Below are 25,606 nucleotides of genomic sequence, written 5' to 3'. Positions count from 1 at the left end.
CACCTGTAATCCCAGCAAACTTTTGAGAGGCTGAAAGAGGCAGATCACTGAGTCCAGGAATTCAAGCAGCTTGGCCAATATAGTGAAACCCCGTTTCTACTAAAAATCCCAGCTACTTGGGAGGCTGCGGCAGGAGAATCGCTTGATCCCAGGAGGCAGAGGTTGCAGTGAGCTGAGATCAAGTCACTCAAGTCACTGCACTCCAGCCTGGGTGACAGAGCAAGACTCTGTCTTTAAAAAAAAAAAAAAACTTCATCTTTCTTTTCTGAAAGAATTCCCTTTAGGTTTGCGACACGGTGCCGGTGCCTGTGTTCTAAATGTCAAGTGTAAACCTGAGTTGGGAATTTACACTTCTTTAAAAACCATTGAAAGGTTTCTTTAAGTAACAGCAACCTGAAGAAGTTCTGCTGTAGGGCCTTCAGTGACCCGTGAAAGGCTGTCAGCCCACTGAACCTTCAATAGTTGGTAAAACTTGTTGAAGACATTGGCCAGGTGGATTCTGAGGCTTTTGATGTCTGGGATAAAAGGATAAGTATATGTAAATTGCCCAGTAGTTCTCCTATTATGAAATGATCTTACCGTTCTGCTTTAGGTAGAGTAGTAAAGACAGAGCATGTTGTGCTGTGCTATACCCTGATGTAAACAGTGTCCTATCTGCCTACAGATCTCTTCAGTTTAAGATTGTACATCTTGATGTTCTAGAAATCTGCTGGCCACCTGTTCCCACAGATTGATTCAAATCAAATTCGAACTATTAAAGCTATTCAAGAATTCTATGAATTAATAGAATTCAAGCTAAAAGTAGAGAATAAGACCTTAATAGTATAGGATTGTATTATTTTCCCTTGAACCTTGGCTCCTACTTTCTACCTGAGGGTATATATTCACAAATGCTTTTCTTTATACACATAGATTAGTGCTTCCTGTGTATTTCATGGACTGAGGGTCACACATCTCTAACCTTCCACAGCCACCTTCCTAAACTCTATCCCAGTCTCAATTATGGCTGTGGCAGAAACCATACTTTACACACATGATTGTATTTCACCATTTCAGAAGCATTTGGAGGATAATACATCCCTATGTCACAGATAAGCAAACGAAGCCAAGAAACTTTGCCTTTGGTCACTTCCCTACTAAGAGATGGCAGGCTTTCCCTTCTACACTGCACACCCAACAGGGAAAGGGCAGCTGGCATGCATCTGGATCTATCTGACAACTGAAGAGTGTTAAGGAAACTCAAATAATAGCAACAGGTTTTTATTGTTCTATCTTGTTATAAAAACAGTGCATATTTATTATCAAACTATAGATGAGCAAAAAAAGAAATTCACCTAGAATTATAACCACCCCACAGATAGGCAGTGTTAATATTTAAATGTCAATCTTTCTGTGGTTTTATATGACACCATACTACTACTTTTATTTTTGCTAAGCTTTGATACTCTATGTACTGTTTCGCAACCTTCCTGAATATGTCAAAAATACCTTTCCAAGCCGTTATATATTTACGTATTATGTAATTTCTAATGGTTGCTTTCAACTAAATGACTGTATCACAATATATATAGCTGATTTCCTTGTTAGACAGCTGCATTGGTGACCATCTTTGTAGTTACACATCATCTGTGATTGAAGTGCTGTTTAGGTACCTGGCACAGAATGATTAACTGCCTGCTCATCTTCCAAGCTAAAAGGAAAAAAATACTTCTCTTTTGACTTTGTTACTTTTTTAATTACTAATGAGTTAAACTTTTTGTTTATGACCATTCCTATTCTGTAAGGATATTCCTATGTCCTTTGCCCATTTTTTTCCTCTTGAGATATTCATCTTTTGTTAATTTCTAAAAGCTCTTTATGTCAACAATGAGATTGCTGTATCTGTGGAGATTTTTCCTCAGTTTTACTTTTGATTTTGTTTCTGGCATTTGGTTTGATGTGTTTCTTTCCCCTTGGTTTGATGTGTTTCTTTTGGTTTCGTTTCTGGTGTCTTTTTAAGTTACAGAAATTTATACAGTGAGATATATCCAGGTTTATCTTGATGATTTCTGCTGTTGGTAAGATACTTAGGTTTTCCCTCACTCCTAAGTTTTGTAAGTTTTCATATATATTTACTTTCATATTATGGTTTCACTGTTGTTGTTTTTTTTTTTTTTTTTTTTTTTTGAGACAGTCTTGCTCTGTCACCCAGGCTAGAGTGCAGTGGCACAATCTCGGCCCACTGCAACCTTCGCCTGCAGGGTTCAAGTGATTCTTATGCTGCAGTCTCCTGAGTAGCTGGGATTATAGGTGCACAACACCATGCCTGGCTAATTTTTGGGGGGTTTTTTGTTGTTTATTTTGAGACAGAGTCTTGCTCTGTCACCAGGCTGGTGTGCAGTGGCGTAATCTCAGCTCACAGCAAACTCCGCCTCCCAGGTTCAAGCGATTCTCCTGCCTCAGCCTCCCGAGTAGCTGGGACTACAGGCATGCACTACCGCGCCCAGCTAATTTTTGTATTTTTAGTAGAGACAGTTTTCACCGTGTTGGCCAGGACGGTCTTAATCTCTTGACCTCCTGATCTGCCCACCTTGGCCCCCCAAAGTGCTGGGATTACAGGCGTGAGCCACCACCATGCCTGGCCAATTTTTTTTTGTACTTGGCTAGACATGGGGTTTTGTCATGTTGGCCAGGTTGGTCTTGAACTCCTGACCTCAAGCAATCTGCCCACCTCGGCCTCCCAAAGTGCTGGGATTACTGGCATAAGCCATAATGCCTGGCCTGGTTTCACTTTTTATATTGGAACCTTTAATCCATGTGAAATTTATTTTGGTATCTGTATAAAATGGGGTCTTTTTCCCCAACTAATTTGAAATGCTAACCTTAACAAGTAGTACATTTTGGAATATACTTGACGGTTTTTGGCTTGCCACTAAATTCCTTTGCTCTGCCTGTCTCTCAATTCCTTGTATCACTGTTTTAATTAGTGTAGTTTTATGACATATGTCAATAGCTAGTGGGTCCTTCTGTCCTTTCAAAATAAAGTTTAGAATCATTTGGTCAAGTTAGTTGGGAAGGCATTTGCTTTTACAGATTAATTTTCAGTGAATCAATAGCTTCAAAGTCCTAAATATCTTCTCTTAGATCTTTTCTCTTTCTTTTCCTCAGAAAACAATTTTAAGATTTTATTCTTATATGGCCTATACGTTTCCTGATTATTCCTAGGAATGTTATGTTTTTTATTGCTACTATGAATGGGATTCTCTCTCTTTTTTTAACTACATTTTCTAACTGATTAGTTTGTATTCAGTCTTTAAAAATTCCTTCTATCTGTAGGTGAGAGAATGGATGAACTAGTGAACAAGTATTTATGTATATGTTAGTACTATTTGCAAATAATTGGCCTCATATATTCAGATACATAATCTGGCCCATCTATACAGATAGACTGTGCATACAGTATACATACATGAAAGATAAAGAGGCTACCACATCATTGCTTTAATTTTTTTTTTTTTTTTTTTGCCACTTCCTGACTCAAGAGCTTCGAAATACACAATGTAATTTTGGGAAGAAGGTAAAAATGTCCAGAAATAAGCATTATTAAGTATCTTGCAAATAATTTCATTAATTGGAACTTCTTCTAGTCCCCAGTGCTCAGTCATAGTAGGTATTCATCAAGTCTTTGTTCACCACGAAAACCTCTTTCTTCTTACAGATTTCAGAGACAACTGTCTGAACCCTGCCACCCCTTCCCTCCTCAGCCAGGAGTTCCTGGAGATAATCGCCCCAGTTACCATCGGCAAATGTCAGAGCCTATTGTCCCTGCAGCTCCCCCGCCCCCTCAGGGATTCAAACAAGAATACCATGACCCACTCTATGAACATGGGGTCCCGGGCATGCCAGGGCCCCCAGCACACGGGTTCCAGTCACCAATGGGAATCAAGCAGGAGCCTCGGGATTACTGCGTCGATTCAGGTCAGCATCAAATTGTGCTATTCGTTGCTTCATTCTTGCTTTCTTCTGTCTCGTTATTCAGTGTCTTATACATGCAGGGCCTTGGGGACAGGAATTTTTATAAGAATTTTTTATGATTTTTATAAGAATTGCCCTCAAATAACTTAGGAGCTAGTAGAGCTGACGTGTTTATGCACAACAGAATACAAAACAAAACGGAAAAGGTATGTAAGTGGTAGGAAGTGCAGTAGGCATTCAGAAGTGGTATGAAGTACATCTCTGAGTCCAAGCTTGAAGAGTGTTGGGGTTCAGTTTTGGATGGAATTTGCTCTTGACCTTCTCTGAGATAATACGTAGATTGATCTATTCAGGTACCAGTTGGTTATGGGAAATGCTGGGGAGGTAGGCAAAAGGGAGAGACCTGTTCCTTTATGACAGAAAAATTACCAAATGTGAAGTAGTGATTGTGTGTAAACATTTCCATCAGCCGAAAGCTTTGATGTATTTTTCTCAGGAGTAGCATGAACAGCAACATTTTTTCCTTTAGGACTGACATTTTGATCTGTCCTGATGGGTTTTGCACCCCACTCCACTCCCTTAAAGCAAGACACTCAACAGATGTTACCATATCTGTAATTCTTTGATCCAAGTTGTGTTACCAGGGTGATGGCTCATCCCACGTGGACACAACTCAACTTACTGTCTTTCCTCTCGATGGACACTGATAACATGATGCCTGAAGAAGAGATCATTTGAGTGTGGTTTGGTTTCAATGTGACAGTCCCAGCATGGCAAAAATGGACCAAACTGCAATCCTCTATCCCCCTTCCAATGCTAGTCCTGGCTTCCTAACCTCAGGTCTGCTAATCCCTTTGGCCTAAAAATACTCCCACCTCTTGGAGCAGAATTGGATGTGACCACCAGGAGTAAAGGGGAACAAATTGGGAAAGATCTAAAGCAGTCATTTTCCCTTTCCCACTCTAACACCCAGGAGTCAGCATGGGACAAGAGGCCAGGCTTGGCCTTTTGAAAGCTAATATTTTTTCCACTGTCATTGTCTCTTTCACCAGATTAGGTGTTAACTAATTGCTAAAATGAGTGAACAATGAGAGTGAAACATCTTTTTTTTTCCCTCCCGTGACCCTTGATTAGGAGAGCCTGCCTTTCAGATGGTGGGTTGTGGTGTTTGCCATCTTGCTTATTGGTATGGCACCTCTTTCCCAGGACAAAGCCAAAAAGACATGACCCCAGAGTGTTTAGGGGCTTTACCACAGAGCTGCAGTTGACCGATGTGCTGCTTCTGCTGCAGAAACTATTGACAGGATGGTGTCCACCTTTGCTTTCCTTTCAGAAGTGCCTAACTGTCAGTCATCCTACATGAGAGGGGGTTATTTCTCCAGCAGCCATGAAGGTAAGGAACCTGCTTTCTTTCCTCTCCTCTCCTTTCTTCCTTTCTTTCTCCTACCTTCCTTCCTTCCTCTTTCTTTCTTTTCTTGAATAATACTCAAGCTTAAAATTGCTCAGTTTCCAGGCTAAGATTTGAGATCATAGATTAAACCTTGCTTAGCTCATGAATATAAGAGCTAATTGGTTGCAATCTTCAATTATTTTGCAGGCAGGGCTTAAGGCATGCCCCTGAACCCTGTGAGGGCTGCCATTTTCATTAGCAATGACCCCAACTTTTTAAGAGGATAGGACAATTTGGAGAAAAAACAAACCCACCGTATTTCCACATTTCCAGAAATGGAGGTTATCTTTATATAACAATATCAGCTTAAACTGGAATTTAGGAGTTATGTCAGTGAGAGTGGTTTTTATATGTTTTATAGTTATGTCAGTGAGGGTCCAAGGATGTCTTAGAGTTTTAAAAATGTGTCTCTAGGTTTTTTACTTAGTTTGAGTGCTCGGGGTGGGTAACTCTTCGTTGTAATTATTATTATATGATAAATGGTTGCCACTTTTAACATGGGAGGGAAATGGAAGGTATTCTTCACCAACCTTGACACATATCCTAACATTACTTTTATGTGAAGATGATCATTTTATATCAAGGGTGTATGTTGTCTGCTCAAGTTCTTGTGCCCAATCCCTTTGGGACCAACTGAATTCAGTAAGTCTCTGAGATAATCTCACTCTAATGAGGAGCAGGAGCAGTGGGCAAGGTTGAGCCTGTGACTTTGCCTTTATTAGTGCTGACCTACTAATTAGGGTGAAAGTAATTGGGAACAAATAAGATGCATAAGTGTTCCATAGCATATGGCTTCAAGGAAGCAGTCAGAATGGAGCTAGAATGTCAGTTTCTTGGAGGAGCTTGCTTTTGAGCTAGTTTCTGTGTTTTGTTTTGTTTTTTGTGTTTTGTGTTTTTTTTTTTTGAGACGTAGTCTCGCTCTGTCACCCAGACTGGAGTGCAGTGGCGTGATCTCTGCTCACTGCAGGTTCTACCTCCTGGGTTCTCGCCATTCTCCTGCCTTGGCCTCTCGAGTAGCTGGGACTACAGGCGCCCGCCACCACGCCCAGCTAATTTTTTGTATTTTTACTAGAGACGGGGTTTCACTGTGTTAGCCAGGATGGGTCTCCATCTCCTGACCTCGTGATCCACCCGCCTCGGCCTCCCAAAGTGCTGGGATTACAGGAGTGAGCCACTGCGCCCAGCCTAGTTTTCTTTAAAATACAAACTTTTGTAGCTTATTCTTAGCACAAACAACAAATACTAATTACACAAAATTCAGAAAATACAAATAGGCGAAAAGATGAAAATTAAATCTCACTGCCCAGAGATAACCATTAACTTGCTACATAGTCTTTAAATCTTTGCTGTGCATATGTAAATAAAGAATTATACAGATCATACAGGACTCCTTGTTTTATAGTCTTTTTTTTAACAGTAGTCATTAACTCAAATTGAACACTTACTATGTTTCAGACACTGTTCTGTGTTCTTTACATGCATAAATTCAGTTGTTGAATTCTCATAGCAGCCCTATAGGATAGATATTTCTGGTTTTGTTTGGGTTTTTTTTTTTTTTTTTTTTTTTTTTTTTTGAGACGGAGTCTCACTCTGTTGCCAGGCTGGAGTGCAGTGGCGCGATCTCAGCTCATTGCAACCTCCACCTCCCGGGTTCAAGTGATTCTCATGCCTCAGCCTCCCAAGTAGCTGGAATTACAGGCACGCGCCACCACACCCAGCTAATTTTTTGTATTTTTAGTAGAGATGAGGTTTCACCATGTTGGCCAGGATGGTCTCAATCTCTTGACCTCATGATCCGCCCTCCTCAACCTCTCAAGGGATAGATATTTCTATCTGCCCCATAGGGTAGTGAAACTGAGACTCAGAGAGGATAAAAGATGTGCCTAAGGGCATGTGGCTGTAAGAGTAGAGCCAGACCTCTTAAGCCAAGCCCTGTGGCTCCAGAGCCCATACTCTTCATCTCCTTCCGTACTCCACAGCCAATGTCATCTCTATTGCACCCATCATTCCCCTGTGATTTCCTCGTTAATGGCTGCACAGTACTTATTGCATGAGTATGCATTTAGCTAATCACCTGTTGCTGAAAAGTGGGTACTTCCAGATTATTCTCAAATTCTGTGAACATTCATCTAGCTGTTTTCTTGTTCTCTTGATTCTTGAAGCTAAGTTTCTGAAATTTCTGGGTAAAAGGGGGTATGACATTTTTTAAGGCATCTGCTGCTGGGTTTTGTGAGGGTCTGTTTTGTTGTTGTTGTTAGTGCATTGTCACAGATTTTTAAATTTTAGGATTTCTCTAAAGAAGTCATTAGATATGAATCAAAAGGAAGAAGGGAGCCTTTTGTTGGGGGAGGATAATTGGGCTTTTAATCTCCTGCATAAATGAATGACAGTAGCAAATAAATGGGCTCGTTTGACGGAAAGGAGCCCTGGTAGGGACTGAGATCATGCTCGCGGGGCATGAAAGGCCTGGAGAGGTGGGCTCAGAGCTTAAAGTTACCCTTCTGGGCAAAGGCTAACTTGGGATGGTGGATTGAGGAGTTCCCTTCTAAACATTGAAACAGGGAAGTTTTTTTATAACACCTTCCCCAGATGTATGTCTTCTTTTTCTCAAATACATTTCTCCCTAAAGATTTAAAGCAGTGTGATTCCCAAAACCTGTGGCAACAGCGTCACCTGGCACTTTTTAGAAATGTACATTCTCAGAACCCATCCCAGGCCTACTGAATCAGAACCCCCAGGGGTGGGGCCCGGCAGTCTGTTGTTTTAACAAGTCCTGCAGGAGATGCTGATGCAGCTTCAAGTTTGAGAACTACTGAGTAGTAACGGTTCTCAAGTTTGGTCAAACATTGGAATTACCCGAGGAGCTTCTAAAAATGTTGACTTCCAGGCTTCATCCAGAGCAATTAAATAAGAAATTCTGGGGTGGGACCCAGGCTTTAGTAGTTTTTAAAGCTCCCCTGGTGATTCCAGTGTGCATCCAAGGTTGGGAACCACTGGTCTGTCATTTTAAATGCAAGTCAAAGGAGCTGATAACTCATGAAGCACTGGGTGGCTTTTATAAGTGATTGGTTCATAAGAGTCGTTTTTATGGGTAGCTGCTTCGCACTCACTTGGTTAGATGGGAGACCGAGTGTTGTTTCCCTGGGTACCCTGTGATGTTCTGAGTGAGTGTCTAGCCCTGGAAAGGAAGAGCTGTCTCCCGGACACTGGCTGTGATGGGCACAGCTGCTTGGGGCTCTCTGAGGTTCCTGAATGTTTCTACAAAAGCAGTTGATGTCTGCAGCAGGCAAACTAGGAGGGAGTCGGGGAAGAGAGGGAGGAAAACATTTTGCATAATTACAACATTTAGGAAGGAGCATGCTCTTAAGGGAAATATTTTTAGCAAGGCATTGGGTTGCTTACTACACACAGACTATCTGGTGCATTTGTGTGTGTTTTCCCTCCACCCTTTCCCATTCCTTTCCCTGACTTCACACACATCAAATAAGTTAGTTTCAAAGAATCCAGCATTTTTAATTGTTCTAAATTACCCTGACATGCTTTTCCTATCCTTATACAGGCTTGACCACAGATGCCTGTGGAACAGTTAATGAAACAAGTGTTTCTGATTGGCATCTGTGATTGCTAAGATAGCCATCCTGCCCTAAGCGTTCACCTGGAGTCCTTGCATAATAACGTTTTGAGTCTTTCGTTTCTAGTTTGCTCCTCAAACAGGTCTTCCTTCCTGCCACCTTTATTTGAGTGATGAGATGATTGTGGCCACAACTGATAAAACTGCTGGCTCAAATTCAACTGACTTAAATTTCACTTAAACCAATAGTATCTTCCAGATGGTGTAGAGGACCGCATGTGGCAATGACTAGAAACCACAAAATACGCCAAAGTGATACTTCTTATAGGCAGACCTTTATCTGATTAGTTTTGAAAACCAAACCGAGAATTTCATCTAGATGTAGGTGGTTGTATTTTTTTCCTACATACTGTGATTACCTTAGAGGAGAAGAACTCTAAAAATAACATGGCAAGTTTGACAGATACGTAAACTTTGAAGTAGTTCACTTGTAATGACTTTATAATAAGACCATTAAAACATCACCAGAATATCAAAATACATATGGAAGATCGGGAAATACATAGCTTTCTGGCAGACAAGGCAAAATATTTGAAGCATAGTGGATTATGAAAGTCTTTTTGGTAATACAGAGTATACCAGTTTGTCATAAAAGTCAGTTGAGTGCCAAATTGGAAAACAAATTTATCAGGAGTCATTAAATCCCTGACTTGAAAGTTAGCATTATATTCTTAAATATTTTTTAATGAAGACTATAAAACCTCTCATTTATTCAAATATTTATTTAGTACTTATGTGTAAGGTGCCATGAGGACACTAAGATACCAAGATACGATCCTTGTCCTCAAGGAATTTAGAATCTTTCATGGAGGATATAAGATCAAGCTCTCACATTATTCAGTTAATTTCTTAATAGCCCTCAACAGAATGTACAACGACTGTTTATTTTTTTAACTATCATTTATTACACACTTCTGTACCAGGAGCTACTCTTGGCACTCTGGTATGAAGATAGAGAAATAGATCAGTTGAATGATACTAACTCAATTAAACTCTCATAACAACACCATAAGGTAGGAATTATCTGCTGCAATGAGGACACTGGAGCACAGAGATTAATTTATTCAAGATCGCACAGCTGACTGGGGTCCATCAGTGCTGCGCCACCTCTTGTTTCCTTTTCTCCTTTATTGTCTGTCTCCCCCAGTTGAGATACAGGCTCCATGAGAACAAGGACCAAGTCTATATTCGCCTGGCTACTGACTCCCTTCTAGCACAATGCCTGGCATAAATATACTTAGTGGATTAAATAATATATAAATGTCAATAAAATAGACTTCCTTTGATATCCTTAAGCAACAGAGAACTAATGCTTAGGGCTGAGAAAAAAATGAATAATACAAACCTCAAAACAGTCTCAGTTGTGCAGAGTTTCTTCAGTCCCAGGCCTCTTAAAAATGGTGCTGGTCCTGCCAAGAAGCTACTTGATCTGGGTTGACTGAAGAAACAAAGAATGGCAAAATTATATCTTGGCACCTTTACTCATGGATTTTTCCTTCTTTCTTTTTTTCTTTTTTTTTTTTTTTTGAGACAGAGCCTCTCTCTATTGCCCAGGCTGGAGTACAATAGCGTGATCTCCACCCACTGCAACCTCCGCCTCCCAGATTGAAGCAATTCTCCTGCCTCAGCCTCCCAGGTAGCTGGGATTACAGGCGCCCACCACTATGCCCGGCTAATTTTTTGTATTTTTACTAGAGACAGGGTTTCACCATGTTGGCCAGGCTGGTCTCGAACTCCTGACCTCACATGATCCACCTACCTCGGCCTCCCAAAGTGCTGGGATTACAGGCTATTTGTCTTCAACAAACCGATCTAAAATCACTTATTGCCTACTCCTCCATAAGCCACATAGCACTTGTTATTATGCCTATCCTCATTCAGAACCCTTGAACTTTTACAGGTGCAATCATCCTTATAATTGCTCATGGAATTATAATTGCTCACCACCATGCCCAGCCTCATGGATTTTTCAAGTCGTAGTGAATCCTTCTCAGACTCTAATGAAAGTCCTTCATTGCAGAGCCTTTTCACCTACCTGCCCATACTGCATATCCAACACACATAGACCTGTACTATGAGCCAGGTGAACTGAAGGGAAAACAGAGCACAGGGAAGCACCGCTTATCAGACAGGAGCCCTGGGGCATTCTCCTAAGATGTGTGCTGGTAAAGGAATATACACTGGAGACCTTACACCTTGACACAGGCTAAACTACAAGGAGGGATGGAACCCCCATCAAAGTTACCTGTTACCTGGCTTTGATTTAAACCAATCTTGACAGGGTGCCTAGTGACATGGTGGTTAGCACCGAATGTATATTAGGGGTTTGTGGAGCAAGACTGTCAGGCCATCCTTCCTTCTTGAGCCCTTTAACTTTTTGCCTTGCCTTCTTTTATTTCCTTTGCATGTGTTGTTGGGCCAGTTCCTCCTTCTTGACCTCCGTTTTGTCATCTATACGATGAATTTGTTTCATTGCTAGAAAGTCTTTTCAGATCCTCTCCACTGTGTCTGGTAATAATACCTCCAATACTGCTTTCGAAATCCTCTACAGGCCCAAGTCTTTATTCATTTTGGCAACATTCTTTACCCTTCAAGTTCTTTCGTAATTGAATGAGGTATGTGAGTAGCTTGGATGACTTTATAGGAAAGGTTGAAATTAATTTTAGCTAAAAGGAAAATGGCAGGTCCGTGTACAGATGAACCAAATCCATCCAGCTAGGCCAACTGAAATAGAGATGTGTTTTCAGATGTAAAGGCTTAGTCAGAGCAACATTGATCCAGGCAGACCTCAGAAGCAAAATGTGAAGGACCGTCCTGGTGACTCAGCACTTCCCCGCAGCCTTAGCTGTGAAAGCAGAAATTGATGCGGCTCTGACTGAGGCGCAGGTGATTACATCAGAATCGGAATGCCTGAGCCCTCTCGAAGTCCCTGAAAATTCCGTCTGTCATAGATACAGCAGTAGGACTTAGGGTCTGAAATGACAGGATCCCACTCTAGTCCTTAAATCCATAGTGTTTTAGTACAACATAGAATTTGTTAAGCAATGTAGTCTTTCTTTTTAAATTCTCTTTCAGGTTTTTCATATGAAAAAGATCCTCGATTATACTTTGACGACACTTGTGTTGTGCCTGAGAGACTGGAAGGTAAGTAGCCCCATCCAAGGTTTGTTGCCAGGTAGAGGTTGGCATATGTCAGAACACCTCAGCCATGACTCTCTTCCCAAGTCCAGTGATTAAATCAGCATGAATAACTCCTTTTTGTCCCAACTACCTGAGAAACTTAGGACTAAGCTATTGTGTGATGTGTCCTTGTCCTAAACAGGCAAAGTCAAACAGGAGCCTACCATGTATCGAGAGGGGCCCCCTTACCAGAGGCGAGGTTCCCTTCAGCTGTGGCAGTTCCTGGTCACCCTTCTTGATGACCCAGCCAATGCCCACTTCATTGCCTGGACAGGCCGAGGCATGGAGTTCAAGCTGATAGAACCGGAAGAGGTATGCACTGGATGCTGAATTCAGATGGGTTTTGATTTGTTGTTGTTGATGATGGTGTTTTTTGTTTAGATTTCCATTGAGGCTTCTTATTGTGTCAAGTCTGCTCTTCCTTCTCATTCATACTCTTGCCTGGCCACTGGGCTTGGCAGTATCCCTCCTATTAATGGGACAGTTTATAATGCATGGACAGGCAGGGTTCTCCACTGTAGAATACATTAAAAGTATTTGTAACACTTCTGCAAAATCTAGGGAGCAAGATCATGAAGTCTTATATTCAAATAGGATATGGTGTCCCTCTTGGAAAGTCTTTTTCAAGTATTGTTTCAATGATACAGACTTGTTTTGGTCTTAGCCCCTGTAGGCCATAGTCTGTCTCTGAGGCTACATGAACATATTGTATGACATTTTGACAATATATTACAGGATACAGCTACCCACAGTGTATTTAAGATGGCTGTGGCCTGGAGAAATCAAATTATCAGAGGTGACTCAATCTTAATGAGCTTAGGTTTTTTTTTTTTTTTTTTTTTTAAGGTGTGTTATGGCCGGGCACGGTGGCTCACACCTGTAATCCCAACATTTTGGGAGGCTGAAGCAACTATATTGCTTGAGCCCAGGAGATTGAGACCAGCCTGGGTAACATGGCAAAACCTTATCTCTACAAAAAATAAATAAATAAATAAATAAATTAGCTAGGCATGGTGGTGTGTGCTTATAGTCCCAACTACTTGGGAGGCTGAGGCAGGGAGGATCGATTGAGCCTGGGTGACAGAGCAAGACCCTGTGTCCAAAAAAATAAAATAAAAGTGTGTTATGTGACATCATAATAGAGTAGTTGAGAGATGATACAAACCTCAATTATTTTAATAGGAAAAAAACATTGTTACTGTGTTTGTGCCTAGAACGGAAATAACTCTGTTGACAGAACCAGTACCATTTCTTCAATGGAGAAGACACACCCTAGAATCCCTTTCCTGAATATCACATAACAAAGTAAATTAAATCAGGCTCTCAGTATAGCATATTCTAAAGGGGTTGATTTTTAATTTCTGTTTGATTTAGAATCTAGAGAGATTATAAATGGAACAGAAATAACTGCCCAAAAAAACTGACATATGCTTCTTTTAGTAGCATGTTCTTAGGCATATAAATTAAACCAGCAGATCAAAAGGCATCTTTGGGTTGGGTATAATTAAATTGGGAACAACACTCTTAGACACTCTTAGAAAGCATTTGAACGAGAATTGCTGTTTTCAGTGTTCAGTTAACTCTAGGGCTCGCTTTAGCACACCAAAGAAATACGTTGGCATGGGGTTAACAGGAGGAGGTAGCAACCTGAGACTTGGTTTGGAAGAAGAAAGTGGTCTAATGGTTCAAATAGGAAAAGGAGGAGAATATATGGATTGGAAATTTATGAAGAATCCTGATTGATAGAAGGCAGACTTCATTAAAGGCAATTAGAAAACAAGATACGCATATGTGTTCCCTGTTTTATATTCACTCACGAGAATGGAAATGTGTCAGCATCTCTAGATGGACTAATTAAACAGCTTCTATTTGGTTCAGTCTACCTTCAGAGCTGGAGTTGAGTGCCACTGTGTTAGTTTAGTGCCTACGTGGTTTTTTCCTGCAATGTAGAAGCAGAGCCATGCCTCAGGCTTCTAGCACCCCTAGAGAGCCATCCACCCCACGTGGGCCCATGCCTCTGCTCACTGCTTTCCGAATAACGTGGCCTGGTTTATGTGAAGTTTGAGAAAAGCGTGTCACCTAGGTTCACTGGGGCTTTCTGAAAGTAGTTCTGTCATGTGGGCAGCCCTTATTGATCTATCTTGTTTCACAAACAGGAGCTTTTATTATTTTATTGCCACTGCCTCGGGCCTAAGCACAGGCCGTCCAGCTGCAGGTAAACCTGGTTATGACCCTTGGTAAAGCTGTTATTGAATCTTCTGCACTCCTACCAGTGGCATAGAGAATGATGAACAGATGGCAAAGGGCCCCTGCTTTCTTACTTAATAAAGAAACTAATATTAATACAGAATGCTCATAAATGCCAGGCAGCCAAGTCATGTGAGAAGCCTGTGGTGTCCTTGAGCCTCCCTCGGTTGACCGGGCAGCTTTGTTTCTTCAGGAAATGGTGCTTTCCACCCCACCTTGAAGTCCCCAAGCTTTCCCTAAGCTCCAGATGTTCCTTTCTCTTCACCCAGGATCAGTTGGGTGCCACATGTGCATGTTAGCCTCAGGACAGGTGACTGCTGAGCTCCCCCCTGCCCTTCCTTGTATACCTGTGAGGGCCCTGTTCTTGTTAATGTCAGGAAGATACCAGCTTCTGGAAAAAGCTGTAAGAAGTCGTCATGGGGGAGCTTGAAGGGTGAAGCGGAGGAGGAAGCTGTTGGGGACGTAATTGTAGGCAGCTGTGTGGCTGAGTAGTGCACTCTGGGTAATTATCCATAATATCCATTACACTGTGCATGGAAATTGTGGTTTTAGAACTGCGTTTTGGCAGGCCCCCTAATCAAATGTCTTTTGATAGTCATCCAGCTTAGCACCCTCTCAATTATGACTGACTCGGCTTTAATCTGGAGCCATTTTAACTGTGAATCTGCATTAATGAATATTTTGGGGGGTAGGGTTGTTTGTTGAACATGTGGCAGATAACTGCTGCTGGGAGGTTTGAAGGGATGGGCTGCTAGAAAGAGCCACTCCCTGGGCTGTGGCTGCTCTCTCTTTTAAGGGGAAGAGGAATAGGTAGATCCGTTAACTCCTTCAGCCTCAGTCCTCAGGATATGTGCTACCAAAGTAACTAGAGAGAGAAGAAAGATCTGATGACAAGCTATTGCCTGCCTCCCCAATCCCAGAAGAGGGGCAGCCCTAATTCCCAGCTGCTCTGGAGCTGAGCCGCACCATGCATTACTGTAGAAGGAACAGCCGTGGTGAGGGCTACAGAATCACAGGGCTCTGGCCCGAGAGGATGAGTCAGTAACTATGGCTACCAGAGCTGCTTTGAAATCTGCATATACCAAACCTTTCTCCAGTAAGCAATTGCATATGCAAGTGACAGCTGAGAGGTCGCCGCTGAAGTTGAAGAATATTCAAAGATTGTTTTCCACCCCTTAACATAGTAAAATGATGAGGCTGGGCTTCTTTGAAATTTTCCTGTGTCACTTGTGGCAGACAGCAGTTAAAGATTAGTTTTATAAAGCATTTCTGAACAGGATACAATGAAGTATATTATTAGGTTAGCAGATTTCTCTTCTTACCATTATTTCTATTGGTTTTAAATGTTTATCTTCTCTAACCAGGATGTGATTTTTGGTTAATTTCGCCTTTTCGGCTGTTTCAAAGGTAGAGTTGAGTGGGTACCATATGGAGAAAAAAGGAGACCCAAGACATGGTGTCTCCTGTGGGGACATGAAGCAATTGAACAGAAATTGAATTTTCATAGGGTTTCTTGCAAGGCAGAGTAGAATCATTGCTATTATTGTAATTAAGAGAGATGCATTCTTATCAGATAATTTTTGGTTTTTATTAAAGGTCATTTTAGAATCCTGAATTTAGAAGATGTTGCTTTCATTTTGCCCAGATATTTTAAGGAAAAGATTTATGTGAAATGCTGTTTTCTCTCTGCCTCCTACTCCGTGTCTAACATTTGGCTTTTAAAATATCTAAGGGGCCAGGCGCAGTGGCTCATGCCTATAATCCCAGCACTTTGGGAGGCTGAGGCAGGTGGATCACTTGAGGTCAGGAGTTTGTGACCAGCCTGGCCAACGTGGTGAAACCCCATCTCTACTAAAAATAAAAAAATTAACCGGGCATGACGACGGACACCTGTAATCCCAGCTGCTCGGGAGGCTGAGGCCAGAGAATCACTTGAGCTTGGGAGGCAGAGGTTGCAGTGAGCCGTGATCATGCCACTGCACTCCAGCCTGGGCGACAGAGTGAGACTCCATCTCAGGAGATAAAAATAAAATACCGAAGGAATATAGTTTTTTAGTTTTTTGGGTTTTTTTTAAGTTTCCAAAACTGACCTAAAATGCTCAAAACATGACCCCTGACCCATGGTTTGCATACATTTGAAAACCTCTGAGTAAAACTCACATTTTCAGGGTTATTCTCCTACCTTGACAGTCATTCTCATAAGTAGGATTTTGGAAGTTGATATGCTTGAGTACAGAAGTTGCTTGGCTGCCGTGATCATTGGGTAAACTCGACTAGGCAGTTTTCCTGCTATAAGGCTTCTGTGCCCAGCGCTCCAATTATATTGCCCTGTCAGCACACCTCAGGTGGACTGGGTTGGATATAATGCATTTCAGAACTGTTTGGAAAGCCCTGTTAATTTTTCATTAAGTGGATAATGGTGCTACATGCTTTAATGTCCATTCTGCAAGTCTGCTGGGAGCGTGGGGTTGGATGGCAGCAGGCTGAAATGATCTGATTCCCCCTTAGTCCGTGAGCTGCAATAAGTAAACATCTCCCAGCCCCCCTCCAATCTTATTAGAATTGAACTTTTGCTCTGCTGGCCCATTAGCAACTCACTAGTGTGTTTCTAATGTTTCAGGAATGACCATTCTAATTATTCCTTATTGACTGCTACAGAAACCATAGCACTTAATGGCAACATGTTAATGGTCTATGGGTATTAGTCAATAATTCATACGTGGAGAAACAGTAGAGGGCCTGCATCCTCTGGGATGTTAGCCAAGCCCTCTGCAATCTTAAAGTGCTAGGATTCTTCCATCTCTAGGTCTCACCTCTTAGTAGTCGTCACTGAATCATCACCTTTGTTGAACATTTGGTCTGGAAGGAGCTAAATGCCTTCCCTTCCAGGTCAGAGTAGTGGATCATTGACCAAAGCAATCAGGTTACAGAACTGGCTCTGCTGGGATTGGGAGAGAACACAGGGCCCAGGGAATGCGTTTTCATTGCTCTTCACCTTACTGTCTCTTCAGGTTGCTCGGCGCTGGGGCATCCAGAAGAACCGGCCAGCCATGAACTATGACAAGCTGAGCCGCTCTCTCCGCTATTACTATGAAAAGGGCATCATGCAGAAGGTGAGCCATTATACAAGACCCTTAGCCCACTCTGGTCTCTTTTAAGGAAAAGGTCCAGGGCTTCTGTAGTGAGACTGGTGGTCATCACTAGGAGAAAATGTTAGCTCTCTAAGTGATTCTGTGGTAGGAAACAATCTTGAGAAGACAAACTTGAGACAAGAATCAAATGAGATATAGGGTACGTCTCATGCTCTTGGGTATGTGGAAACTAGAAGTTGAATGTAGAACACCCAGTGGAAAATTAGGCTCCTCTGTTTTCCCGAAACTGCCTCTATCTATGAGAATTCCCAGAAACTTAGGCCAACTGTTGTATCCAAAAGGGACTCCAGGGAATCAGCTTGAAGGTCTCTACTTCAACAGCTTGGTTGAAGTCTCTAGTTGTTAAAACACCTAGACTTCCAAATCTGTTAGTTTGATACGCTCAGAAGTGTTAGAGGAATAAGAACATCTGATTTTTCTTTCAGACTTACAGAAACTGGAACTCAAGTTAAAAACTCAAAGTTTGTAGAATGGCAGCAGAGTCACCTGGTAGCAGGTTGCTCTTTGTGGAATAAAGGATGAAGCATATTTTGAGGAAATCAGTACAAAAATCTTAGTGGGATAGGTAGCAAGGGCCACAGTCTCAGCATCCCATGGAGAAGTAGAAGATGGGAATGGCAAGTCTTTCTTAGCTACCAGATTCGTAATGTACAGTTGCCCAGATCCTGTCATTTATATGTTGAGGCAGTCTACCTGGCAGTAGCCAATAAGATGAACTTGGCAGAAGCATATGGGCAAAACTGCTGAGAACTTGTCTACAAGAAGCCAGATTTTCTCATAGGTGGGTAATAATGTGACCCTATATTCTCCTTGCCACCTTAAAAAATACTCAACAGCTTGTTGTGATTTTCTAGATAAACTCTAGACTTGTTAGTGCTTCATACAGCCTCTGAGGCTATTCCCACTCTGGTTACCACCCAGCTCTCGTTTCTTCACTCAAACTTGACGGCTTTCACTAGCATAGCCACCTTTTACTTTAATGCAGTATTTGTTTGCCAGAGAATACATGTTACATACATGTACATTATCAAGCATACCATAAAATGGAAAACACATGTTAAATTACATCTTCCTTAAGACCTAGAACATTCCTAATGCTCTCAGTACCTGGCCAGCCCTTCCTTGTTTTCTGTCTCAGTCATCACCTTTCCATTTCAGATTGGGTTGGGTGGTCCGGTCCCCTTTGCTGCTTCTGATGGCACCAGTACTTGTTCCTACCACTGCTCTTCTCACTGTGTCTCAAATAACTCCTTTCTTGTTGCTACCCCCCACTGGAGTATGAGCTCCCTTGGGTTAGAAATTGAGGTTTAACTTCAGTGCTTGACACAGAGTTAAATGCTGTAGGACAGGTGGTCCGCTACCCTACCCCTCCTTTTTTAAAAGTATACGGTCCAGTGGTTTCACAGAGCTGTACAGCCATTACCACAATCAATTTTAGAACATTTTATCACCCCAAAAAGAAATGCCATAGCCATCAGCAGCCACCCCACATTGTCCCCTGTCCTCCTTAGAGTTGATATCATCAGGTCAAATCCTAAGTTCAGGTGGGAGAGCCATCATTCCTTTGCTGTTCCCAACTCCACATCCAACACGGGGAGATGCAACCCAGGACACAGTAACTTGAACCAATGGAAATGAGCTGTCCTTATGACTAACTTCTGTGTTTTCTAAGGGAGTAGAAGAGAACTTCATTTCTGAGAATAAATAGGCAAAGAGTACAGGAAGGCCCAGGAATGAGGCTTCGTGGGCTCAGATCCTAACACTTCAATTTGTTGGCTGTATGATTTGAGGAAACTCACCTAATCTCCCAGAGCCTCTATTTCTAATAAAAATGTAGATAGTCACTTAATCTCCCAAAGCCTCTATTTCTAATAAGAATGTAGATAATAATTCTTGCTTTAATCCCACAGGGTAATATATTTGAAAATATTTCAGAAATAATAATGTGCCATCCAATGTAAGGAAGGGGTTATTATTTTATTTGTTATATGACTCACGAGTAAATGAGAGCTGATTAAAAGGTGAATGATAGCCCGTCAGTGTGTAGAGAGACTTAGAAAAGCTGTAGTGCCATACCCTCCATTTTTGAAGGGAAAATTGAGGTTCACAGAGGTTAAGACTTATTAGTGGCTAAACCAAGACTGGAAGCTGGCAGCTCCTGGCTTCTGATCTAGGATTATTTCCACTGTGCTCTCCTGCCTCACTCTTCCACACAAACTAATTTTCAGGGTTGGGCTTTAAGGTAAAACTGGCCTACAACACTAACTAGAGATGGTTGACTGATAGAGATTTGGAAGCAGAGCCATACTTGTTCAACTAAAAAAAAGATTTTAGAATCACAGCAGAATGACTGAAGGGCAAGATTAAACTCAACAGTTTGAATTTTTAAATCTAAAATGTTTATCTTATCAGTAATTTGGGTGCCTTCCCTTGCCCCTCTGCGTCGCCAGACAGAAGCCAATTACTGGGTTTGATTTTCGGTATTAGATGCCTCTTGTACTGTTGCTAAACAACCAGCAGAGAGAAGGTGATCCCATTGACACAGATGGCTCATCGGCCACATACCATGAGGCCCTTGAATAACCAAGACCTTCTGCTTCTAATATTATAATGCAGAAAACCCATAGAAAGGTAGTTAGCGGTTCCCTCAGTGTGACAGAGCCATGCGATGAGTCATTTAAAACTGCAGGGTAAGCCAAAAGCAATTCTTTTCTGCTTCGGAACAGACTTAAGGCTTCTGCACAAGCTCTCTCTCATCAGATTTCTAACCTTTCAAAATAACAAGGCCATACTGTGAAGACCGTAAACTCCGGAGGTGACCAAAAATATGGTCAGGCTTCTGCCTTGCACCTATCAGTCCTTACACCTTTTTGGAACACCAGACTCCAGGCTCAGTATAACCATGCTTTCAAAGCTGTCACTGGAAGACAGAAAGTGGGAATTTTCTTTTAAGAGTCCATCTAGTGTGAATTTGAAATTCAGATACCTTCTTTTTTAACTGCTGTAGTGTCAGTAAAATACTTGGCAGCTAATAGGTTCCCAGGATTTCTCAAAATTTTAAGTCTGAGTGATGGGGGTAATCAGCTGCTCCTTTGGTCCCTGGCTTTGTGACTTAGGAATACCTTGTTCTCTTCCCCTGATCCCATGCCCTGTTCCAACTGGGCCCTATAAGGTGTGTTTTCTCCCTCAGGTGGCTGGAGAGCGATACGTCTACAAATTTGTCTGTGACCCAGATGCCCTCTTCTCCATGGCTTTCCCGGATAACCAGCGTCCGTTCCTGAAGGCAGAGTCCGAGTGCCACCTCAGCGAGGAGGACACCCTGCCGCTGACCCACTTTGAAGACAGCCCTGCTTACCTCCTGGACATGGACCGCTGCAGCAGCCTCCCCTATGCCGAAGGCTTTGCTTACTAAGTTTCTGAGTGGCAGAGTGGCCAAACCCTAGAGCTAGCAGTTCCCATTCAGGCAAATGAGGGCAGTGGTTTTGTTTGTGTTTTTGACTGTTCCTAAAGCTTGCCCTTTGAGTATTATCTGGAGAACCCAAGTCGTCTCTGGATTGGCACCCTTAAAGACAGATACATTGGCTGGGGAGTGGGAACAGGGAGGGGCAAAAAACCACCAAAAGGCTGGTGCCTCAACTCTGATTCTGATGAGGTTTCTGGGAAGAGATCAAAATGGAGTCTCCTTACCATGGACAATATATGCAAAGCAATATCTTGTTCAGGTTAGTACCCGCAAAACGGGACACAGTATGTGACAATCTGCATCGATCATGGACTACTAAATGCCTTTACATAGAAGGGCTCTGATGTGCACAATTTGTCGAAAAATCACAAAACCCATAGAAAAGTAAGTAGGCTAAGTTGGGGAGGCTCAAACCATTAAGGGTTAAAAATATATCTTCAACATTGGAAAGCTCTTCTAGCTGAATCTGAAATATTACCCCTTGTCTAGAAAAAGGGGGGGCAGTTAGAACAGCTGTAGCCCACTCCGTGGTTCTCAAAATCATAAACCATGGCTACTCTTGGGAACCGTCAGCCATGTGGTCGCCAAGTAGAGCAAGCACCCTTTCTCTTCCCAATCACATGGCTGAGTGTGGATGACTTTTATTTTGGAGAAGGGCGATTAACACTTTTGACAGTATTTTGTTTTGCCTTGATTTGGGGGATTGTTTTGTTTTGGTGGTTGTTTTGGAAAAACAGTTTATAAACTGATTTTTGTAGTTTTGGTATTTAAAGCAAAAAAACAAAAAACAAAAACCTTTTGGTAACTGTGCACTGTGTCCTTTAGCCAGGGCCGTGCCAACTTATGAAGATACTGCAGCTTGAGAGGGGCTTTGCTGAGGCTTCCCCTTGGCCATGTGAAAGCCCGCCATGTTGCCTGCTTTGTGCTTTCTGCACCAGACAACCTGATGGAACATTTGCACCTGAGTTGTACATTTTTGAAGTGTACAGGGCAGCCTGGACACAAGCTTAGATTCTCTGTGTATAGTTCCCCGTGTTCACTAACATGCCCTCTCTGGAAAGCATATGTATATAACATGTGTCATGTCCTTTGGAAACCTGGTCACCTGGTGAGAACCCTTGGGATTCTTCCCTGGGCATGACTGATGACAATTTCCATTTCATCAGTTTGTTTTGTTTTCCTTTTTCTTTAAATCTTGGACTTTAGACCCTACCTGTATGATTCAGTAGGGTTTGAGACTTACGTGTGTAACTGACAGGTAAGCAACAGTGCTAGCATTCTAGATTCCTGCCTTTTTTTAAAAAGAAATTATTCTCATTGCTGTATTATATTGGAAAAGTTTTAAACAACCAAGCTAAAGCTACGTGAAAGTTGAGCTCAAAGTAGAGGAAAAGTTACTGGTGGTACCTTGCTGCCTGCTCTGCTGGTAGGATTCTGTGCTCCCCATGACATTTAGCACATTAAGAAGGACTACACTGTTCCTCATATGTGAAGGAGGCAGTGCTACTCCGTGAGTGTGAGACACGTTTGAACTGCTTTTCTATCAATGGAGCACTCCACAGTCTCAAACTGTCCCCCTTATGACCGACAGCACATTTGTGAAGAGGTTCACAGGGGTAAGGGGTGCACTTTATAGCTATGGAAACGTGAGATTCTCCTCTATTGGAAGCTAATTAGCCCACAAAGGTGGTAAACCTGTAGCTTGGGCCTTAATTAGCGTTGTACTCTAATCAAAGGACTCTTTCTAAACCATATTTATAGCTTTCTTAACCTACACATAGTCTATACATAGATGCATATTTTACCCCCAGCTGGCTAGAGATTTATTTGTTGTAAATGCTGTATAGATTTGGTTTTCCTTTCTTTACTTACCCTGGTTTGGATTTTTTTTTTTTGAATGGATTTATGCTGTCTTAGCAATATGAAAATAATCCTCTGTAGCCTGAGCTACCCCTCCCCTGCTGTAACTTACGTGGCCTGTGCTGTCACCGGGCATAGGACAGCAGCATCACCATTGCATTCCCATTGGACTCATGCACCTCCCGGATGGTTTTTGGTTTTTTCGGGGGTTCTTTGGGGTTTGTTTGTTTGCTTCTTTTCCAGAGTGTGGAAAGTCTACAGTGCAGAAAGGCTTTAACCTGCCAGTTGATTTGAAATACTTTCCCCTGCGCAGGGCCGTATGCATCCTGCCAAGCTGCGTTATATTCTGTACTGTGTACAATAAAGAAGTTTGCTTTTCGTTTACCAAGCACCTGAACCTGCCTCTTTCTTGCCCTCATTGGTCTAATTTTAAAGCAGGCAAAAGCCCCCTGGCTTTCTCTCCGCCCCCACCCTAGCCCTCTCAACAATATAACCTTACTAGTGGACAGTGGAATTGAGGGTAGTTTAGGGAACTCTGTTACCTGGAAATAGACGTAGACAACTGCTCTTAAACTCCAGCTAAAAATGTAATCCAAAGAGGTAGAAAGTCAAGAGATCCTCTTGACAGGCAAAGGTAAGCTGAGATTGCCTCATCCCCTTGAGCCCACCGAGCCACCAATTGTTAGTAACTTTTTTTTTTTTTTTAAAGTATAGCCCATGTTTGGCTTTGGGTTGTGTGAAAAGATTACAAAGTAGTCTAGGACTTTGGAGTCCCAGGATTATTCTCAGCCCCTTATGTGAATACTTTGAAAACCAATAAGAACTTAAGACCATTCATTTTCTAGTTTTTCCCCAATAAGTTTTGCTCTTGACAAGTAAAAATTCAATTAATGGTTGGTAAATAACAAAAAAAGCTCAGGAAAGTTTTGCCCACTATGTTTTTTTCTAGCCATGCAGCAGTAAAAACCTTTCCTCCAAGTTTGTCTTTTTCTCTTGAAATATATATCACTCGGGAAATATGTGGAAGAAAATAAAGTTTGCTGGGTTGTATGCAGTATTATTATGGCTTTTAGTGCTCTTATTTCACCCTTTTTCTGCACCTCTAATTTGGCCTTTTCAAGACTCCTATTACAGTGGAGAAATAAAGTAGAGCCTTTTTTCAAGCCTAGAACAGAAGGCTTTCTGCCGGTTTATCTGCTATCTTTCTTTACTGTTTTACAAGCCTCTAAGTGTAGAAACATCGAGACTGAATCGGTGCACCGCCGCTTGAATTGGAACTTGTGAGGAATGAATGTCTGCCACATAAACCCCATTAGCTTCGACAGATGAAGAAAAGATGCTTGGGGAGTAGGGGCAGGAGTGCGCAGGAAAAAGCCGTCTCAGCCTCTCAGCTTCACCATGATAAGGTTTTAACAATCCGCTCCCCATTATTCACGGGCTCGTTATCCAGCCTGGGCCCAGACCCAGATCGTTAACCTAACGCAGGAGGTCACCAAACACTGCCGCCCTTCTAGTGTTGGGCGCTAGGATAAGGAAGCCCAGAAAATGGGCAGTTTACTCTTCATCAGGGTCCCCTTTCATGAGCCAAGCCAGGGGAACAATGCGTATTCAGTTGTTAGATGACAAAGAGGTAGTGTGAGCACAGAAGAATGTGGTTTTCAGAGCCAGAGTATGTGCAGAATCTAAATTCTAATGCAGCTGGGACAAATGTAAACTAATGTGGAAGAAAAACACTAATGTACCCAGACGGTTGGAAACTTTGGAGAGGCAGTTCATTGCCCAGCGGTGCAGGTGGCTGCTGCTCAATGTGTGGCCTCTGAAATACAAACAAAAGGAAAAAAGTCCAAAAGATCATCAGTTTAATACAAATGCATAGTGTAAGTATTGTTTAGTACACATACATAGTCTAAGTATTCTATTCAGCATAAGTGTATTGTACTTAAAATAGGGGGAGGGTGTGAGGGTGGTACCAGGCGAGCAGCTATGTCCTTTTGATCCCAGCGAGTACACTGGTGTCCCATTCAGAAGGGGCCCTTTGAATGACCAGCCTCAGCTCCTCCAGTTTTAAGCGCTGGCTCTACACCCAAACCTGGGTTTGTTGACCTTGGCAGTCAGATAAGCTTTGGGTAGCACTTTACAGCTTACAGAGCACTTTTTCATCTCCATTATCTTTTTGGCAGCCTTTCTTAAACAGTAATACTGTTGAAATTGAGTCTGAAGATGCCATGGCTGTTAGCCTCCAAAATTAATTTCTTTTTTGGAATTTTCACAGTGGCTACTGTGGAAAGAGGACTAGTCCCATGGAGGCTATATAGACATTTGGGTTCTGGCCCCGGTTCAGTGGTTGACTGGGTTTAACTAGATGGTCTCAGGGGCCATCTGGCCTAACCTCCCAGGTTCACTGAGGGCACTGATGAAGTACTACTGCCCCGATCTCATAGGCAGTAAGGGAGAAAGAAAGGAGTTTCCTAGGGAAGTCAAGGGGGGTGTGTGCGTGTGTAGGAGAGTTAACTAGTTAAGAACACCATTCTCAAGTCACCATTTTTAAGGAAGCTCTGAAGATGGCTCAGTTCCACCATTAAGGGCATGTTTCTTCATTTTCAGTCATCCACTGAGCACCTACCTGCTAGGTGCCAGGCACTGCTGGATGCTAAACATAAATGAGTGAG

At 42.2% G+C, this 25,606-nt stretch overlaps 1 protein-coding gene and 1 long non-coding RNA gene across 3 annotated transcripts in view; one reads left to right on the top strand and one right to left on the bottom strand.

Annotated features, from left to right (window-relative positions):
• ETV5 (ETS variant transcription factor 5) overlaps window positions 1–23,328 on the top strand; it is a 61,336-nt gene extending 38,008 nt beyond the window's left edge. The window contains exons 8-13 of the mRNA XM_033211961.1: window positions 3,698–3,957; window positions 5,288–5,347; window positions 12,111–12,179; window positions 12,358–12,527; window positions 17,474–17,575; window positions 20,805–23,328. Coding sequence (XP_033067852.1) covers window positions 3,698–3,957; window positions 5,288–5,347; window positions 12,111–12,179; window positions 12,358–12,527; window positions 17,474–17,575; window positions 20,805–21,026 — 883 coding nt within the window. The 3' untranslated portion in view covers window positions 21,027–23,328. The remainder of the gene's footprint in view (window positions 1–3,697; window positions 3,958–5,287; window positions 5,348–12,110; window positions 12,180–12,357; window positions 12,528–17,473; window positions 17,576–20,804) is intronic.
• LOC117083854 lies at window positions 3,947–12,101 on the bottom strand. 2 transcript variants are annotated; one of them, XR_004437233.1, is made up of 3 exons: window positions 11,281–12,101; window positions 10,381–10,473; window positions 3,947–4,037 (listed from the first exon to the last, which is right to left on the bottom strand). It is a non-coding gene; the product is annotated as an uncharacterized LOC117083854 (long non-coding RNA). The 2 variants fall into 2 exon arrangements; XR_004437234.1 differs by having other exon boundaries at window positions 11,823–12,101.
• Window positions 23,329–25,606: the final 2,278 nt, after the last annotated feature.

The sequence above is a fragment of the Trachypithecus francoisi genome, unplaced genomic scaffold (genome assembly GCF_009764315.1).
Source record: "Trachypithecus francoisi isolate TF-2019V2 unplaced genomic scaffold, Tfra_2.0 Lachesis_group0, whole genome shotgun sequence".
Classification (NCBI taxonomy): Eukaryota; Metazoa; Chordata; class Mammalia; order Primates; family Cercopithecidae; genus Trachypithecus; species Trachypithecus francoisi.
The sequence above is the reverse complement of the archived record's forward strand: the minus strand, read 5'-3'. Positions and strand labels throughout refer to the sequence as shown.